Genomic DNA, 20463 nt, shown 5'->3' on the forward strand with positions numbered 1-20463 from the left:
TGTGCTCCGCAACGGGAGAGGCCACAGCAGTGAGAGGCCCGCATATCACAAAAAAAAAAAAAAAAAGAAGTGTGGGGCAAATAATAAACCCCAAGGAACTTAAAATGGATGGGTCAGAGGTGAACCCTCAGGAAAGGTTCTGAGGGGAGGGGACACGAAATGGAACCCTGTGAAGGGAGCAAAGGCAGACCTTAGCCGAGGCGGTCCCTACTGATAGGTCCTCTCCACTTTCATTAAGGGGATCCCACGTTGCCAGCCTGACCCACCTCACCGCCTCTCCTTGGCAGGGATGCCGGCGCAGTCCTCTCCCTGCGCCCTGATGTCCACACTTCTTATGGCCTCACGGTCCTTCTCCAGTGAGAAGTCGGGAAGCCTTAATGCAGCGCCCACCGTCTGCAATGAACTGGGTTACCTCCAGCACCCAGGTACTAGTCCAGCAGGGTCCTTGAAAGAACTGAGAAAATCATCACTCCAGTCATTTTCTGTTGGGCCTCCTTCTCTCACAACCCAGCTGAGAAAGGCTGCTAGACACGGAACCCTGAGAAACCACAGAAGAATGAGGAGAAGGCTTCTCTAAGACTAGGGAAAATAACGAGGAAGTTGGATTTTAAAGCCAGTGCGTTCTGAGTTTAGGAGGAAAGAGGCTTGGGTCTAAGAAAGTTCTTCCCAGGCGACCTCCTTTCTATAACCACCCCCCTCCCCTTGCTGGGCTTCCAACCCCACCCCTGAACCACGGGGGTGGGACGGATTGGGGACAGGTCTGCGTCAGGATAGAGGCGCACAGCCTACACCACAGACTCTGCCTCATGGCCGTGGGGTCTACGCATCCCAGCACCGGTGCCTGACGCTTACCAAGGACACCAGGATGGGGGGGGGGGGGGGGGGAGGGAGGGACAAACAGACTGACAGATGGACGGGTGGAGAGATGCATAGGTGAGTGGATGGAAGGGGTGACACAGGCATTGACCTAAGAAAATTACACATCAAAATAACATGCACAAGAAAACAAATGCTCAGGATTAATATTTGGCCACCCATTGCCATGCCAATACAAACATCCCACATGTCTGAATAAATAACAACGATGACTAACTGCATCCACTTTAATTGCTATTTTTAAAAGTTAAAGTGCTGCTTAGCTGGTTATGGATTTTTAGAAACATTGTTTCACTCCAGGAAGTGACAAGCCTAATCTAAGCTCTTCCCCTAAAGGAAGCTGTGACCAGGAAAAGCAGCATAAATTCAACCAGCGCTGCAGATGAGTGCAGCCCGCATTCCTCGGGGGAACGGCTCCCTCTCTCGCATTTGTCTGCAATCTCATTTCTTTCTGAGTAAAGAAATCTCCCGCCTGAGGGCTGTGTTGGCCTCACTTTTCCCCACAGAAAGGGAGCATATCAATCCAAACATTGCAGGGGCAAAATCTTCCCATCTTTACCCATTCCAGCCTTTCATTTATTTAGAGTAACTCTTGAATTTCCATTCACGTCCTTGATTCTTAGCAAATAATTAACATTAGATCTGGCAGGAATGGCATTTTAGAAGAGTTGGGAAAGGCAGGAACTCACAATTACGGAGCGTTTCCTGGGTCCCATGAAAGGCACCTTCTGGGTGCTGCATCACAAGGGGAGCTGAGATGCTTCTTAAACGCTTGGGTTTGGCCTGGGAGAGAGAACGCCGATCTGATGTGCACTGGAAACTAGCCTGGGGGTTATATCTCCTGTTTGCCTGGCAAGTTTCCACTTCAATTAAAGGAGCCCCAGCGTCCTAGTTCTCTCTCGCTACCTGTCTTCCCTCCTCTGGACTCCTCTGGTTCACGTCCGCAGGGTCAACGGACCCAGATGTGATGGTAGCAATCGCTTCCCCAGCAGAGCATCGACCAGGCGGCTGGGTCAGGGTTACACATGCGTCCCCTTCCTCATGCCCAGGACGCCCCTGCAGGTGGGAAACCGAGGCTTCAAGGGGCGAGAACCCTGCCCAGGGGTGCACGTCGGGAAAGCTGGGAACCAGCGCCCCGGCCGTGGCTCCGTCTCCCTGCCCAGGAGACCACAGCGTGGCCAAACCGAAGGCAGCCTTGTCCATTTCCACGCCCGGCACCTGGCCTGCAATGTCTCCACGCGGGAGGTTCCTCCTGGCATGTCGCAAATAATAATTCACGACTTTGAACTTGATAGAACCTCAAAGGCAAGATACTTTCTGCCCAGAGAAGATCAGGTAGAGACTGCTAAAGGTTAGAAGTGTCCTGCCTTCTGGAGGAAACTGCCCTGCTCTTAACCAACCACGTAAAGCCTGAGACCCCGCTCCGAGGAAGGTCTGGGGTGAGCGAGGGGGACTTTGCGGGGCCGGCAGCGTGACGAGGGCCCTGCCGAGTCCCCGCGCCCTCAGGTCACAGCATCTCCACCTGGAAAACGGGAGGACACCGTCCCGCCCCATCGTTCACGGATTCCAGATTTGAGAATTCTCCCACTTGCTGGAGTCTATCTGTGGTCCCGGAGTCGGTCCTTGTGGTGCCTCTGTCACCATCGAGGACGGGCACGGAGGTGATGATGATGTGGACTAGTGTCCTTTTCAGGGTCTCCCTGGTGCCATGTTGTTCGCATTTCTGTGCCTTTTGTTGGTGTTTAAAATCGCCCCCGAGTGTGGCGCCGACGGGCTGTCCGGTCACGGGGAAAACACGTGTGTGAGGGATCAGCTTCCTCCAGGCGCGCGTCGGTGCTGCCCTGAGCTCCACGTCGATGAACCAACAACAGACCTCAAGTAAGGCGTCTGTCAACAGAAGCTCACAAAACCGGGCTGTGCATCAGTCGATGGATGACAACAACGCTGTGACCTGCGCAGGGCTGGACCCTCACCCTGTGTCTCTCGGAAGCAAGGGTCCCGGGTCACTAACTCAGAACTCGCAGAGACTATGTAGAACACAACCCTGCGAATAACGAGAATCAACCTTAAACTTCGCCCCCGGTGACAGAGATGGTGCTGAGCTGGGGCTCTCCCAGCCCCTCCCACCTCAGATCTCGGGGCCCAGCGGGGACACCCAACCACAGGGCAGAGCCCACACAGGAAACTGGCCACAGACGGGGTGGCCGGGACCCAACATAAGCCAGGCTGCGCTGCAGCCCGGGGAGGGGCCCACACCGGAGCTGGCACCGTCCTCAGGACGTGCTGGCGTCAAAGCCTCCGGAGAGAAAACCCGGGACCACCATCAAAGTGCGGCTAGCGAGTGAGGGCGCACAGGTGCGCGTGCCATGTCTCCATGGTCAGGCGTGAGAGGCGCCCTCGGGGCCGTGCGCCCCGCGTCCCGCAAGCCACCTCCCTCTGCGGGCTCGCGCCTCGGCCTGGCGTGGGCGAGTTAGTTCTGCGGCAGGTGGGCAAACGATGCCTAGCGAAGGGGGGACACCCGTCCTCGGGAAAACACGGACAATGTCCAGGAAGAACACGGAACAGGAAAAGTCCACAACGCACAGACCCGTCCCTGGTGCAGACCAAGCCTGCAGGTTACAGACACGTAATCAAGGCGAATAATCCCCAAAATGTACACAAAGGCATTCAGAGGTATGGTTTACAGTAGCAGAAAAGTGGAAACAAAGAAACGACCCATGATGAGAATTTGATTCAATAAAGTTGGCAATCCCCCAAAATAAATACTATGTGGCCATCCACAGTGACGGTGCAGACCTCTAATCACTGCAGACGCATACGTGGCTACCGTGGGCGGGCAGGCTTACAGCATGCAGAGGGCATAGAGAGCAGGACACATCCCCTTCCAATGGCTGGAAACAGGGAGACGGGTAGGTAGGGAGGTGGGTAGATACAGAGAGAGAACACATAGACACAGAGAGAGAGAGATAGGTCCACATGATCCACAGAACACAGCAGACATAGATGGCCGACGGGCAGACAGAGCGGCGGACACGGACAGACGTGCAGACACCCCAGTGATTCCCTGTCCATGTGCACTCACATGACTGTTTGTGTATCTGAGGGAAAGCCCGGCAGGCTAACAGTTTCCTCTAATAATAGAAATGTGAGTCATTTATTATGGGGTTTTAATTTGTATTTTCACATTTTTCTACCATGAACATGTACAGCTTGCATAAAAATATTTTAAAATATGTTGTAAAAGAAGAGTAAACAGGACAGGGCACTGGAGTGGGTGAGGGGCAGGTTCCACAACCTCCTGCTAGCGGCTGCTGGGGAGACGCTGCTGCCCCCGCCTCCGCTGACCCCCGGCCCCGGGCGGAAAGGCTGTACCTCCAGCCAAACTCCACCCACGATGACCACCCCTGCAGGGCCTGAGAGAAGGCAGCCTGCAAATTTCCAAAAACCCAGCGTCAATCCAAATATGCCTCGTCCTGGCAGAAAATCTTGAGTCAAGCGCTTGGCTTCTAAGAAATCCGGCTGTGATCTACGGGTTACCACCACAGGCTGTTCAACACCTGCCACGATAATTACACGGGGCAGCTCTCTGTTGAGGAGGAATGAACAAAATTCTTGTTAGAAGAAGGAGATTCTAGTTTGTAACCTCTGTTTACCCATGATGGTGCCTGTTACAGCCCACAGTGGGACCTAAACTAACGGGGGCTGGAGCAGGGAACCACCACACGGCACAGGACACGGGAAGCAGAGCCGACGCCTCGCAGCCCTCTCGGTTCTGCACGTGAGGGGCCAGAGGTGCCCACGTGCCACAGCAGCGCCTGGAGAGGACACAGCGAAGGCAGCACGGCAGCCAGGCACCGCCCGTCCAGCACGTCCGACCCTCCCAATGCCGTTTCCCTTCCTGGGAAGGCCCTAAACAACGTGCCAGAGCCCGCCAGGCAGCAGGTGGGGACAGGGGACCGGGGCCCCCCAGGCAATGTGGGCACAAGTGACGTGTCCCCTGGGGGCAGTTGAAGCCCTGGACCCTCCTCTGGCTCACTCCCCCCTCCGCTTCCCTGACAGCCTGGAGGGCCAGGGACCAGGACAGCAGAGCTACAGGGTGGACAGAGCCTGGGTCCCCAGGTCACTGGTAGAGCACCGTTACCTTAAAGGGCCAGACAGGAAATGTACTGTCATGTCACAACTACCCAGCTCTGCCTTTGGCGTCAGAAGCAGCTGCAGCCACAGGTGCGGGAAGGGCGTGGAAGGCCCCGCACAGATCAGCCCAGCAACCAGGCCACCACTGCCCTGCTGGCCGGGGTCTGCAGGCCCCGGGCTGAGAGCAGAGCCTCCAGTGACAGCTGCCCAGCAAGGACATCTGCCCTGGATTCTGTGTGAGGGAAGCAGGAACTCACACTGTTTAATCCGCCAAGACCCTGCGACCATTTATTATGCAGAAGCAGTTAAACTCCCCTGCCCGATACAACAGCCTTCCAAAGGCAAATGGAGAACAGCGGGTTGGACAATTTTTAGTTTTTTTAAATCAGGACTCGGGACATGTGAAAGTATTATTCTATTTGTTACTTTCTTTATAAGCCGCACTGTTATAAAGTTGCAGAAGAATTTTTTTTTTTTTTTGCGGTACGCGAGCCTCTCCCTGTCGTGGCCTCTCCCGTTGCGGAGCACAGGCCCCGGACACGCAGGCGCAGCGGCCACGGCTCACGGGCCCAGCCGCTCCGCGGCATGTGGGATCTTCCCGGACCGGGGCACGAACCCGCGTCCCCTGCCTCGGCAGGCGGGCTCTCAACCACTGTGCCACCAGGGAAGCCCATTGCAGAAGAATTTAATGAAGGTTTTACAAAATTACAAAAAAAGACGGGATAACAGAGGCCAGACTTCCTCTCCTGTCTGAAACAACCAAAAAGCTGACAAAATACATGAAACAACTGTCTTCAAGATACAGTGCATGGGTCAGCAATGGACAGGATCCCGGAGGGAGGGAAAACGAAGGAGGTGAGCACAGAACGGCCCTAGGTTGCTGCCCAAGGGACAGTGAGAACCCACAGGACACAGACAGGACAGCTGGAGCTCCAGGGACGGAGAGAAGACACCAGGGACCCTGGAGCGTCAAGGGCTCAGCGGAGCCGTGCGTGTGAGGGCAATAAAGATCAGAGCAGAGATCAGCAACACAGAGAAAGGAAAAACCAAAGAGAAAAATCAGTGCATCCCAAAGTTGGGCTTCTGCAAAGGTCAATACAACGGAAAAACCTCTAGGCAGACTGATCAGGAAAAAACGAGAGAGAAGACACGCGTTTCTGACATCAGGAGCAAGAGAACTGACATCCCTACAGATCTTCAGACTTCACGAAGGATGGCTGTCCCACGATCGTGCGAGGTGGCCGAGCTCCAGCTCCCGGGGCTCTCACAGGAAGAAACTGTCCCCAGCAGCCCTGTGTTTACTGAAGAGTTTGAGGTCACAGTTTAAAACCCTCCTAGGAAGCCCGGCCCAGCCCGGGGGCTTCCCTGGGAAGCTGGACCAGACCTCTAAGCAGCACTAAGCCGCGGCCCCCCGCTCTCCCCAAACACTGGGGGAGGCAAGGTCTGCCCCGATGCGCAAACCAGACAAAGACATTCCAGGAAAGGAGAACAAAGCCCGGCACCCCCGGTGAACACAGATGCAGTCGTGCCCAGTGAGGCAGAACTCGGGAGGAAGGGCTGCCAGGGGCGCGGACCCCGCGGGTGAGGACACTCATTATCCTGATGGCGGCGACGGCGGCACAGACCGGACACAGCACAGTCCCTGGAGCGCGCACCGCCAACACCGACTCCTGCTGTCCTGTCAGCGGAATCCCCACGAGGCTTTTTATTTGCCTCAGTGAGAATTCATCCAGACAGAGGTCGCAAAAGGGAATCGTCACTGGTTAAGCTTCCACCGCGGACCTGACGGTAGAACAGAAGGGGACGAGCCTGCAGGCTGCTCGTGGGCCTCTGAGCTCCGCGGGCTGGGTGACAGCAGCCTGTACCCACGCAGCCACCCGCCCCGAGCTCCCCTGGGGCTGGGCATCCAGAAGCCGGCAGGCACCACCCTTCTGCTCTATGAGCTGGTCATCCGGTGGCCACCCAGCTCTGAACAAACCACCCTTCAAAGGAGGCTGAAGGAAACCAGACAAGGCCAAGGGGAGCCCGGGGGACACAGCGTCAGATCACTGCCCACCCAGGGTCTGCGTCCCCTCTTCCCTACCCCTGAGGTGGCTGAGAAACGGGAGAGAAGGCAACAGTGTCCAGAAAAAAGAAACCGATCAAATTAGCAGGGATAACTGACCCTGTATCCGAGCCAAGAAAAGGGGAGCTGAGAATTAAGTCCTGAAACAACTAACACATTCTTACTTAAATTTTTTGCCAGTTTTGATTCAGGCACGTGAGTCATCGTGGGACTGAGCTATCCCGGGATCTGCCTAAGTTTTCTGGGGACTGGTAGCATCGGAAGAGAAACCAAGGGACCAGGAGAGGAACACGTGTGATTTCTATTTTTCAAAATTAACTTCAAGATAAAGAAAACATGAACCACTGGACTTACCAATGTAGAAAGATCCTAAGTTATCGATGATATCATTTTAAACACCAGAAAGCATTCCCTCACCCACTGACACACGTGGGCTGAGTTTTCTGCAGGTGCTACATGAGACACGTAGTTACCAGTTCCAGCCCAAGGCCGACCCCAGGGAGCTACCGGCCAGCAGAGACATAGAGTAACACACGAAATGTCCAAATTGACTATTTAAGCATCAAATTCAGTGATGTTTAACTGCTTTTAAATTGAATTCACCCAAAACTGTATTTGTGAACAAACCGCATTTTCTTGTGTACCCCCCAAAGCACATGAAACTGTCACAATTCAAATGCTCGTTAGACCCGGAAGCTAAGTTGAGAGACCTGACGTCTCGGGCACTGAAGGCCGGCAGCGCCCCGCCAGTGCACACGGTGCAGGGAGACGGGAGGCCGGGCCCAACTCTAGCCCTGGGCGCTGCCCTCAGAGCTCGGCCGGGACCCCAGGCCCCCATCCCCTCACCACGGCACCTACTCCAGTTTCTTCCTGTTGGCAAGTGCCCAGGAAAGAGGCCGGCATCTCCAGCCCACAGGACAGAACCTCGTACTCAGCCAGCGGGAACCAGCACGCAGGCGCACGGACCTTCCAGCGCTCACCCATTCGGCAAACGGATGAGGATGACGGGCCCGGCTAAGGAGACGGGGATTCCGGTCGCTGTTCTGTTGGCACCTGAGCGTGGCACCTGTCATGGGTGCAGTGGACAGCTCTGTCCAGCCTGCCCCCCTGCCGCCTCTTCTAATAAAATGCCCGCCTCCCCCCAGGCAAGGAGCCTCCCCCGCTTCCAGGCCACGCGTCCTCGGGCAGGGCAGGTCCCGTCCTTAGCTCCAGGAGCCGCCGGGCCCAGGCCTGGTGGGCATGCCCGCCCGCCGCCCAGGGTGTGCTGGGGACAGACAGCGGGTCTGTTCACACGATTCCCAGAACTCGTGCTTGTGACCGAGACTCATCTGCTGCACTTAGGCCATCGGAAGGGAGGCCGGCGACAGCTGCCGGGCGTCACCAGGCAGGGAAGCTGAGTCAGAGGGCTGAGGAGGCGGCCGGGGACGCACAGAGGGGAGGAGGAGACCGCGTCCAGGCTGTGGTGTCCACACCCTGCACGAAGCCGGAGCTACCCCCGGATTCGGAGTCACGGGGCCCCATGTGCTTTCTTTTTACAACGACTTCCTTGACTCGCTAATAACACAGAGGAGGGGGGGCCTTCTAGCTGCCCTGCTGCAGTTTCCAAGGAAGTTTTTCCAGATGCAGCTTCCAAAGGCATGTTTTCAAATGTAAAGTTGTGTCCCAACTGAGCACGGACCCAGGACCACTCCCTGATGGCGGACGTCACACACAGCATCCCAGGTGGCCTCTGGAAGCTTCCTCGGGTCACCGAGGTCTCCTCTCTGCACACAGCACGCTGGGCGTTCGCAAAGCTGTGGGCTCGGGACGCCGCAGAGTGGTCACCACCATTTTGGAAAAATAAATTACCAACATTCAGATCCTTGAAAAATGTCCCTCTGAGCTGTGAGAATGAAGACTTGGACTTCAGGCCGACAGGGGGTCTAAAGGCAGACACCTGCTTCAGGTAAGCCACGGGCTTCAGCTTAAAGCCTGTGGTCCCGGCCTGCACGGTGTCCCGCAGAGACCGACAGCCAGGGGCTGCTTTGCTGACCCTGTGAAGCCTCACCCAGGGGAGGAGAGGCCAGCCCTCCCCGGGGGCCGAAGGCGTCCCCGCAGGACGGGTGGCGGGAGGGAGGGGACTCCCTGAACCCCAGGAAGACGGGAGGGGGACGCGATCGTGCAGCTGACAGCCTGCCCACCTCCTGGCCCGGGAACGCTCCCTCCCTCCGGCCACCTGTAGGCCAGAGACGTCACCTGGGCGCACAGGGAAGCGCTGGGAAGTTGGATCCGCCATCGGCCCGGCTTCCAGGAGCTCCGGTGGAGGCTGGAAAGGGGAGACGCTGTGCCCAGGGGGGCTAGTCCCAAGGGAGCACACGAGGACCTGAAGGGCCGGGAGGGGGGGGGGGGGGGGGGGGGGAGGGGGAAGGGGGGGGGGAGAGGAAGCGGGGGGAGGGGAAGGCGGGCCCCGGGAGAAGAGGGGCCGGAGAGGGGCGGGAGGGGGAGGACGGCGAGCCGAGGAGGGGAGCCAGCAGGACCGGGCCGGGCAGGGCGGGGGGCTTTCCCCGGCGGCTGCCGACAACTTTCCCGTCCCTCGGGGATGCCGAGCTCCGAACAAAGGCGGCTCCGGAGGCCGCGCGCGCTGCGCTCAGGTCCGCCCCCCGCCCGGCCACCGAGGACAAAGGCGCCGCCGCGCGACCCTCCCCCGGCCCCCGGCCGCCCCGCGCGCCCAGGTCCCCCGCGCCCCGCCGGACTCACAGGATGGAGGTCTGCGGCGCCACGGCGGGCACGGCCTCCAGCAGCAGATGCATGCAGCGCACCGTGGTGCGGAAGCACAGGCAGCGGCTCGGACACCCGTTGCCCGGCTTGGGGGCGACCGCGGCCAGGGCCCCCCAGCACGAGCACAGCACGAGCGCCAGCAAGCAGGGGCGCGCGGCGCGCACGGCCATGGCCCACGGCGCGCGGGACGCTCGGACTCTGCGATCGACCGCGAGGGCCCGGGGTGTCCACCGCCGCCGGCTGCGGCCCACGTCCCAGCTGCGCGCGGGGGGCGGGGGGCGCCAGCTGTGCACATGCGCGCGGCTCCTCCCCGCCCGCCCCCTCCTCCCCAAGGGCCGGGGCGGGGCGACGACCTCCCGCCGGGCGTCGGGCCGCGGAGCTGCCCCGGGTGCGGAGCTCAGGTTGGGCCCCCGGGTTCCAGTCCCGAGTCTGCGCCCACGACCGGAGGTCTCGGCCAAGTTGCTCCGCCTCGCCTAGCCGCCGTTCCCACATGAGTGCAGTACGGGTGGAGGTTGTTTTATAACACATGTTCGCAGTGCTTAGCAAAAGCTGCAGGCACGATTCCAAGCGCTTGCTGGAGCTCTCTCTCTCTGTCTCTGTCTCTCAGTCTCTCTCTCTCTCTCTCTCTCTCGCCCCTCCCCCTCCGCGTTATCTCTCTGTCTCTGACATGTACAAACACCCGCTGCAGCAGGATCGGAGCCAGGGGTCTGAGCCCGTGGGGCCTGTTAAGCACCCACGTCCTGGGCACTGCTGACCCCAGGGCACTGTTGGGAGCGCAGAAGACGTTTGCGTAGAGGCCTGGGCGCCGGGCTCGGCCAGGTGGACGCTCAGTGTCCTTTAGTTTGTGGCCACACCCGGAAGAACCCCACCGGACCTCCCCCAAGGGGGCCTTGCCTGGAGCCACCAGAAGACACAGGGGTCCGTGGGAAGGAGGGGAGGCAGTCCCACGTTCTTCTGTCTGTCTGCAGCCCCATTCTAACACTTCACTCGCCAGGATCCAGGCTCTGCGTGTTACAGTTGAGGAAGTCCAGGCTGTCCTGGGTCCAAAGACACACGATCACCAAGTCCCAGCGTCGGAGAGGAGCCTGGGTCTGTTCTGACCTCCACACTGTCGTGTGACCAGAGGGGCGTTCTACCTCAGGCATGCTGCGGCAGGACTGGGGTGACAGGGCGCTTTCCCGCTGCTGTGTCAGTAAACTCCTGTACCTACACGGTTCCCAGGGTCTGCATCTTCGGGCAGCTGAGCTGGGGTCTGGCTCAGGCCCCTCCAGACGCTGCACGTTTGTCACGGAAGCTGTCATCCCTGTTACCACAGGGAGAAGCCTTCCCAGTCCTCCAGCGACCCGGACCACGCCAGCCAGGGGTCCAGTACTAACCAGTCACAAATCCCCCCAGGACGCCACACTCCTTTACAAGTGCTGCCTGCTTTTGCCCCACAAGAAGTTCAAACTTAAATGCAGAAACCCAAAACCTTACTTTCCCTGAAAGGTGTCTGTTTTCTTCTGGATCGCTGATGTGATCCTCCAAACTGCTTTCTCAGACCCTCCAACCCAGAAGTGGCCTGTTTGGTGCTCACCCACATGTAGGGAGTTGAGAAACCCTGTGGATTCCAGTTGCTCCTTGTGCCTCAGTCGATTTCTGTGCCTCCGTCTTCCCTCCCATAACCCCTGACGGTCCTGGCCCTGCGCGTCTCCCTGGACCACCGCCAAGACGCCACCCCCACCGGTCTACCAGGTCCATCCTCCCTGCAGCAGGCAGAGAAGGTGCCACTGCTTTGACCCTGCCCACCCCCCCCATCCGAATGTCTCTGGACCTCTCCAGTGTAAGTGGGTAAACATCAAATTTCACCCACCACCTTGACCTCTGCCACCCCAGGTGCAGGCGTCCTGAGCAGCACACAGTCTTAGCCTCTCTTTTCAGTTCAGCACCAGCTGCGGCTAATTTTATGTGTCCAGTCTGCTGGGCTGTCACACCCCGTGATTTCATCAACCACTAATCCAGGTGTTGTGCTGAAGGTATTTTGTAGATGAGATTGACATTGGTGAACTTCGACCAAGAGGAGTTCCCTCCATAATGTGGGTGAGCCTCATCCACTCAGTTTAAGGTCTTTAGAGTAGAAACTGAGGCTTCCTGGAGAAGTTCTATTGCAAGACCTCAGCATCCACTCCTGCCTGAGTTTCTGGTCTCCTGACCTGCCTGTAAAATGTAGGACCTGCCAGTGCCCACAAGCGCATGAGCCACTTCCTTAAAGTCTGTCTGTCCCTCCCTCCTCCCACCTTTCCTCCTTCCATCCTCCAGCGCTCACCCATTCGGCAAACGGATGAGGATGACGGGCCCGGCTAAGGAGACGGGGATTCCGGTCGCTGTTCTGTTGGCACCTGAGCGTGGCACCTGTCATGGGTGCAGTGGACAGCTCTGTCCAGCCTGCCCCCCTGCCGCCTCTTCTAATAAAATGCCCGCCTCCCCCCAGGCAAGGAGCCTCCCCCGCTTCCAGGCCACGCGTCCTCGGGCAGGGCAGGTCCCGTCCTTAGCTCCAGGAGCCGCCGGGCCCAGGCCTGGTGGGCATGCCCGCCCGCCGCCCAGGGTGTGCTGGGGACAGACAGCGGGTCTGTTCACACGATTCCCAGAACTCGTGCTTGTGACCGAGACTCATCTGCTGCACTTAGGCCATCGGAAGGGAGGCCGGCGACAGCTGCCGGGCGTCACCAGGCAGGGAAGCTGAGTCAGAGGGCTGAGGAGGCGGCCGGGGACGCACAGAGGGGAGGAGGAGACCGCGTCCAGGCTGTGGTGTCCACACCCTGCACGAAGCCGGAGCTACCCCCGGATTCGGAGTCACGGGGCCCCATGTGCTTTCTTTTTACAACGACTTCCTTGACTCGCTAATAACACAGAGGAGGGGGGGCCTTCTAGCTGCCCTGCTGCAGTTTCCAAGGAAGTTTTTCCAGATGCAGCTTCCAAAGGCATGTTTTCAAATGTAAAGTTGTGTCCCAACTGAGCACGGACCCAGGACCACTCCCTGATGGCGGACGTCACACACAGCATCCCAGGTGGCCTCTGGAAGCTTCCTCGGGTCACCGAGGTCTCCTCTCTGCACACAGCACGCTGGGCGTTCGCAAAGCTGTGGGCTCGGGACGCCGCAGAGTGGTCACCACCATTTTGGAAAAATAAATTACCAACATTCAGATCCTTGAAAAATGTCCCTCTGAGCTGTGAGAATGAAGACTTGGACTTCAGGCCGACAGGGGGTCTAAAGGCAGACACCTGCTTCAGGTAAGCCACGGGCTTCAGCTTAAAGCCTGTGGTCCCGGCCTGCACGGTGTCCCGCAGAGACCGACAGCCAGGGGCTGCTTTGCTGACCCTGTGAAGCCTCACCCAGGGGAGGAGAGGCCAGCCCTCCCCGGGGGCCGAAGGCGTCCCCGCAGGACGGGTGGCGGGAGGGAGGGGACTCCCTGAACCCCAGGAAGACGGGAGGGGGACGCGATCGTGCAGCTGACAGCCTGCCCACCTCCTGGCCCGGGAACGCTCCCTCCCTCCGGCCACCTGTAGGCCAGAGACGTCACCTGGGCGCACAGGGAAGCGCTGGGAAGTTGGATCCGCCATCGGCCCGGCTTCCAGGAGCTCCGGTGGAGGCTGGAAAGGGGAGACGCTGTGCCCAGGGGGGCTAGTCCCAAGGGAGCACACGAGGACCTTCTCCGAGTGCGGGCATATGACCCCAAAGACGGGCGGTCACTCGCCCAGACCACCAGAGGCGCTGGCGCCCAGGGCCGGCCTCCTGCAGCCCCCCTCGGCCAGGCACGCCTGGGTGGCCAGTTGCCCTCATCGCAGGGCCGCAGGGCCTCCCTCCCCAGCACCCCAGCGGACCCGGGACCCCGAGAGGTGGGAACCAGAAGCTGGCCCAGGCCCAACCACACGGGTCAGCAGACGTCGAGGGATGTGAGGACGGCTGCCTGGCAGGCCGACCACAAGCCCAGGGGAGGAGCTCTCGCCAGCCCCCGGCCCCGGACGCCCTCCGACGCCAGGGCTTCCTGTCACATGGACGGCGGCTTTGGAGCGGCCTGGACCGTGGGGTGGGAGCCAGCTTTAAGGAGGCGACCCCGCGATTGCACAGACGAGGCCACGGAGAGGAGGACGGGGCCGGGGGTGGGGCGCGGAGGACTCACGAGGCGGGAGGTGTAGAATGTGTCGACCCCGACAGGTCCCGGGGCGGGGGAGGCCGGGAAGCGGGCCAGGTGAAGACGGCACACTGCTTAGGGTTCAGCGCTAGCTGTTTCATCATCACCGTGACAAACGTCTCCCGTAGTGCTGAGCAGAGTAACATACTCAAGAACTAAACAAGTATTTCTACAAAAGCTGAGCTGAACTGAGTGCCACACCCGACGGTGAAGGGACCAGCTGCAGCACCAGAGCGCCCGGACTCCAGATCCTAGGGCGGCTAGAGCACCACCTTCTACTTTCCAGGGTCAAACCGGAATCACAGGGCACTCTCGGAACAGCATTTCTGCAGCCCAAGCACGAGGCAAAACAGTCCACTCTCGGGCCCCACCTGGACACACCCTGAAACACCCTGAGCAGGAGACAAGTCTGATATGCCCAGCGATTCCCATTCAGTCTCTCTGGGGGGGCCAAGGGGAGGCGGGAGAGGGGAGGGTCCCGAAAGCAAAGGGATGAAGTGATGGCGGGACGGCCCAGTTAAGTCTGTGGCCAGGGTCTTCACTTACCCTCACATCTCTTAAGTCCCCAACTGCCACCAAATCATTTTGTAAAAATAGAAAACAGCAGCAGATGCATGAGAGCAGAGACCTGGGAGAAAAGCTGAAAGCGAACACTGAATGTTTCTGCACAAGTGGAGCTTGTGACATGACTGCACCCCAACGAGCGGCCCCCCAGGAACGCGCCAGACTGGACCCCGGAGCCCCCAGGCGGCAACACGGCGCCCCGGAGCTGGTCTCTCTCTCATCATCACCGCCCCCCTCTGTGTCCCCAGCTCCGGGCCCCCAGCCGGACCCCCTCCCACCAGGACTCAGTTCTTCCCCTGTCCCAGGTCTACACTGGCAGCGATGGAAGCTTCCTCCCCCTGCGCCTGTGTCTACGCAGCTGGCGGCTGGGTGTGTGTCCGTGTCAGCGATAATCCGCTTGGTTCTGTGAGGGATGTGGCCAGCTTAGCACACCCTGCCCCCTCACAGAATCAACGAGACCACGCAAAGTCATTTCCAAACATCTTTGAAAACTATAAAACCCCACGAAAGCATAAGGGAAAAGGAGGGTTTCTGGAAATCTTGCCTGTGTTACCTATTTATTACGTCCCTTTCCCTTCCTACCCTCAGCTGTTTTACAAAACCCTATGAGGTTCTGTGGAGAATCTCACCACCCGCAGGAAGCTGGCGGCTCCAGTTCTGTTCTACAACAACCACATTTTAAAATATTGTTCTTTTTAAAAAGCCATTCAGATGTGAGGGCAAAGCACAGTACGAGGGTTAGACTTTGGCCAGATGTGAAAAATGGCTTCAGGGTCCAGGTTTTTTCCACTGACTCACTTGAGAATTAAATAACGGCCTCCAGAACACCCTCACTTGGCTGTTACGGACCCCCTCCTCAGAGCCTGATGCCCTCCTGCTGGCCCGCCTCGGCTGGCTGGCCGGCCCTCCACACGGGAAGGAAGCCCGTGTCTGTCTCTCTCGGAGGAACAGTTTCCAGGCTGCGAAGAGAGCCCCGCCAAGGACCCCAAGGAAGCTGCCAGTATAGCCGGCGACCACTAGGAGAGCGGTCTGTCCGTGTACTTTGTTTTAAAAGTAGGAACACTGACCGCCCACTTCCTGAATAGTTCACTCAAAATTTTACAACTTTTGCAGGCTCTTCATGGTGCCAAAGTACTCTGGCTCAGCCAAGAAAAGTGGAAACTATTTTTGGCATTCAGAAGGGCAGCTGTAGGACGCTCAATACAGTCAGCGCCTGAAACGCAGGCTGCCTTTACAGATTTTGAAAATTTCTAATCAGAGGCGCATCCAAACAGGCCTGCAGCGACTCGGCGGCATCCGGGGCCGGGATCCTCTAGGGAGGGCGGGGGTCGGCCGGCGAGGGCGCGACACGTCCTGCCAAACGGAGCGCCGGATCTCCGATGGCACCACCTGGGCGCGCCCCGGCTGGAGATGAGGGCGGGGACGTGCCCCGGGCGCAAAAACCAGCTCGGACCCCGACTGTATCCACCCCCGGGCCGCCCGCGCTGCCCCGCAACTCGGGGACCCGCACCGCGGCGCCTCCCGGAACTCGGGCAGGCTATAGCTCACGGCGCACAGAAAGCCCCAGAGAACCGTGCGCCCCACGGGCCCCGGGACAACCCGGGCAGGAGGCTCTCGGCGCCCCGGCAGATGCGGGGACGTGAGGTCACGGAGGGTGCGCCAGGAAGGGCCCCTCCCCCGCCAGAGCCGGGACGGGGGTGCCGCGCTCGGGAGGAGGGGAAAACGGGGAGCGGGAACCGCCGAGTAGAAGGAGGGGGGAGGAGGGGGAGGGGGAAGAGGGCTGCGGCCCACGTCCCAGCTGCGCGCGGGGGGCGGGGGGCGCCAGCTGTGCACATGCGCGCGGCTCCTCCCCGCCCGCCCCCTCCTCCCCAAGGGCCGGGGCGGGGCGACGACCTCCCGCCGGGCGTCGGGCCGCGGAGCTGCCCCGGGTGCGGAGCTCAGGTTGGGCCCCCGGGTTCCAGTCCCGAGTCTGCGCCCACGACCGGAGGTCTCGGCCAAGTTGCTCCGCCTCGCCTAGCCGCCGTTCCCACATGAGTGCAGTACGGGTGGAGGTTGTTTTATAACACATGTTCGCAGTGCTTAGCAAAAGCTGCAGGCACGATTCCAAGCGCTTGCTGGAGCTCTCTCTCTCTGTCTCTGTCTCTCAGTCTCTCTCTCTCTCTCTCTCTCTCGCCCCTCCCCCTCCGCGTTATCTCTCTGTCTCTGACATGTACAAACACCCGCTGCAGCAGGATCGGAGCCAGGGGTCTGAGCCCGTGGGGCCTGTTAAGCACCCACGTCCTGGGCACTGCTGACCCCAGGGCACTGTTGGGAGCGCAGAAGACGTTTGCGTAGAGGCCTGGGCGCCGGGCTCGGCCAGGTGGACGCTCAGTGTCCTTTAGTTTGTGGCCACACCCGGAAGAACCCCACCGGACCTCCCCCAAGGGGGCCTTGCCTGGAGCCACCAGAAGACACAGGGGTCCGTGGGAAGGAGGGGAGGCAGTCCCACGTTCTTCTGTCTGTCTGCAGCCCCATTCTAACACTTCACTCGCCAGGATCCAGGCTCTGCGTGTTACAGTTGAGGAAGTCCAGGCTGTCCTGGGTCCAAAGACACACGATCACCAAGTCCCAGCGTCGGAGAGGAGCCTGGGTCTGTTCTGACCTCCACACTGTCGTGTGACCAGAGGGGCGTTCTACCTCAGGCATGCTGCGGCAGGACTGGGGTGACAGGGCGCTTTCCCGCTGCTGTGTCAGTAAACTCCTGTACCTACACGGTTCCCAGGGTCTGCATCTTCGGGCAGCTGAGCTGGGGTCTGGCTCAGGCCCCTCCAGACGCTGCACGTTTGTCACGGAAGCTGTCATCCCTGTTACCACAGGGAGAAGCCTTCCCAGTCCTCCAGCGACCCGGACCACGCCAGCCAGGGGTCCAGTACTAACCAGTCACAAATCCCCCCAGGACGCCACACTCCTTTACAAGTGCTGCCTGCTTTTGCCCCACAAGAAGTTCAAACTTAAATGCAGAAACCCAAAACCTTACTTTCCCTGAAAGGTGTCTGTTTTCTTCTGGATCGCTGATGTGATCCTCCAAACTGCTTTCTCAGACCCTCCAACCCAGAAGTGGCCTGTTTGGTGCTCACCCACATGTAGGGAGTTGAGAAACCCTGTGGATTCCAGTTGCTCCTTGTGCCTCAGTCGATTTCTGTGCCTCCGTCTTCCCTCCCATAACCCCTGACGGTCCTGGCCCTGCGCGTCTCCCTGGACCACCGCCAAGACGCCACCCCCACCGGTCTACCAGGTCCATCCTCCCTGCAGCAGGCAGAGAAGGTGCCACTGCTTTGACCCTGCCCACCCCCCCCATCCGAATGTCTCTGGACCTCTCCAGTGTAAGTGGGTAAACATCAAATTTCACCCACCACCTTGACCTCTGCCACCCCAGGTGCAGGCGTCCTGAGCAGCACACAGTCTTAGCCTCTCTTTTCAGTTCAGCACCAGCTGCGGCTAATTTTATGTGTCCAGTCTGCTGGGCTGTCACACCCCGTGATTTCATCAACCACTAATCCAGGTGTTGTGCTGAAGGTATTTTGTAGATGAGATTGACATTGGTGAACTTCGACCAAGAGGAGTTCCCTCCATAATGTGGGTGAGCCTCATCCACTCAGTTTAAGGTCTTTAGAGTAGAAACTGAGGCTTCCTGGAGAAGTTCTATTGCAAGACCTCAGCATCCACTCCTGCCTGAGTTTCTGGTCTCCTGACCTGCCTGTAAAATGTAGGACCTGCCAGTGCCCACAAGCGCATGAGCCACTTCCTTAAAGTCTGTCTGTCCCTCCCTCCTCCCACCTTTCCTCCTTCCATCCTTCCCTCCCCCCTCCCTTCCTCCCCCTCCCCCCCTCCCTCCCTCCCTCCCTTCCTTCCATCTTTCCTTCCATCCCTCCCTCCCTCCATCCCTCTATCCACGCACCCATCCACCCACCACCCTTCCATCCATCCCTCCATCCATCCGTTGCGCTGTCTCCCTGAACATGTCTGTCGGGTACACAGCCGTCTGCAGAACTCTGGATGGAGGTGTGGCAGCAGCGGCCAGTGCAGTGACTGATGCTCAGGCCTGAAGGAATTCATGTTTTAGTAACGAAGCTCTTACATGGAGCTGAGTGTGCTTCCCACACCTTTTGTGCAGCATCTCCTGCATCTGCCCTCTAGAGGCCCACGGAGGACTCACACCTCCAGGAACTCAAACTTCCTGGGGGATCGCGGGCAGACATCAAAGCTGCTCAAGTTTTCTTCTGCCCAAGGCCCTGGTGACTCTTCCCATTTCTCTCTGAAGACCACTCTCCAAACCTCATTGTCTGCCCGCAATCCTGTTCTCTGTCCTACAGCAAACAGCCCTTTCAGGTGTGACCGTGCTGGTTGACAAGCTCTAGTTGTTCAGATGTGCGTACAAAGGAGCCAAGATTACCGCGATCGTCTGTTTCCTGTGAACAGTATCGCTGAGCTCTCCAGTAGATCAGGCAGCCGTGGGGACAGGAGATCCATCCTCCCGGTGTCTGAACACAGGCTCCGCGGCGGGGCCTGCTCACACCGCGGTGCACAGACACCCAAGCCTCGAGACATTCCTGAGGAGGTGTTACTATCCTCATTTTGCAAATGAAGAAACCGAGGCTGGGCAGAGAGAGTAACATGTCCCAGGACCTGTCACTCATCCAGGGAGGGAGGGAGGGGACAGGATGCTGACTGACCTGCGAGCCTCACCTACTGCGCTGGACGGGGTTGGGGACCCCCCGCCAGACGTCACTGGGCCCCTGCATGCCCCCCCTCCAGTGGCTGCCGACCTTCTCCGGAGACCTGCGAGGGCTACGGGGCCGCGCTCCTGGAGGTGCCGCCCGCAGCTGCAGACACAAGTCAGCCCTCAGACTGCAGGGCTTCCTGGGCCGCAGGCGATCGATGGCCAGTGTCTCCCCTGCTCTGTCGCCGTCCTCACCCCGAGAGCCCCTTGTGCGTCAGGCTCTGCTGAGGAGACACCTGCTTCTCCTCCTTAGTGCCACGGGGTCCCCCAAAGACAGGACGGTCTGCATTTTCTGTCACTTCTTCCGGAGTGACATTGCTCCTGTCTACCGGTCTGTCTCCCCATCTGCCCCTTGGAGGATTTATGAGGAAAAGATCGTGGGGTTTGGAACAGGCAAGCGGGGAGGCAGCCTCCTCAGCTCTGTGACTCCTGGCGACTTTCTCGCCCTCTCTGGGCCTTGGTTTCCCGTCTGTAACAGGAGAAGGCCAGTTTCTACTCGAAACGCAGGCTGTCGTGCGGACTGAGCGAGGGCTGTCGGGGGTGCCTGCCTGGGAGCCGTCAGCCACGCCAGGGTGAGTGTTCTCCTTGCTGGGGAGGCTTTCCGGGTCTGGGTGGCCCCCAGTCTGGAGGCCTAGGGGGCCATTCCCAGACGGTGAGTCACCCCTGAGAACCTGGCTGTGCCTGAGGCAGCCCCCCTCCACCCAGTCCCGAGGGCCTCTGCCTGCATCTCCCTGCCCTGCGCCCGCCCACTCGCTGGCAGCCCAGGGGAGCCGGTCCCCCGGCTGACCTGGGTGTAACTCCAAGAGCCCACTGGGGCTGCTGCCACAAAGCATCCCACTGGGGAGCCGTTGACCGGCAGAAACCTGTTCTCCCACAGTTCCAGAGGCCAGAAGTCCGAGGTCAAGGTTCCTTCTGGAGGCTCCAGAGGGAGCATCCGTCCCAGCCTCTCTCCGGCTTCTGGTGTTTCCAGGAGGGCTGCAGACGGCCAGCCCGGCCCCGGTCCCGTCGCCACAGGACCTTCCCCCGCACTCGTTCTCACCCGGTGTTTCCCTCTCCTGATGAGGACACGCTGGCTTAGGGCCACCGTAATGCCGTCCTCCTGACTCTGGCTACAACTGCAGCAGCCACATTTCCAG

At 59.5% G+C, this 20463-nt stretch overlaps 1 protein-coding gene across 3 annotated transcripts in view; it reads right to left on the reverse strand.

The window, feature by feature from the left end:
• The window catches only part of PXDN (peroxidasin), a 65018-nt gene extending 54960 nt beyond the window's left edge, over positions 1 to 10058 (reverse strand). For all 3 annotated transcript variants that reach the window (XR_447302.3, XM_007100168.3, XM_007100167.3), the window contains exon 1: positions 9812 to 10058. Coding sequence is in view for 2 of the 3 variants with exons in the window: in XM_007100168.3 (XP_007100230.1) it covers positions 9812 to 10002 (191 nt within the window). In the remaining variant the exon portion in view is untranslated. The remainder of the gene's footprint in view (positions 1 to 9811) is intronic.
• Between the last annotated feature and the right edge of the window lie 10405 nt (positions 10059 to 20463).

This window comes from Physeter macrocephalus, chromosome 12 (genome assembly GCF_002837175.3).
Source record: "Physeter macrocephalus isolate SW-GA chromosome 12, ASM283717v5, whole genome shotgun sequence".
NCBI classification, from domain to species: Eukaryota; Metazoa; Chordata; class Mammalia; order Artiodactyla; family Physeteridae; genus Physeter; species Physeter macrocephalus.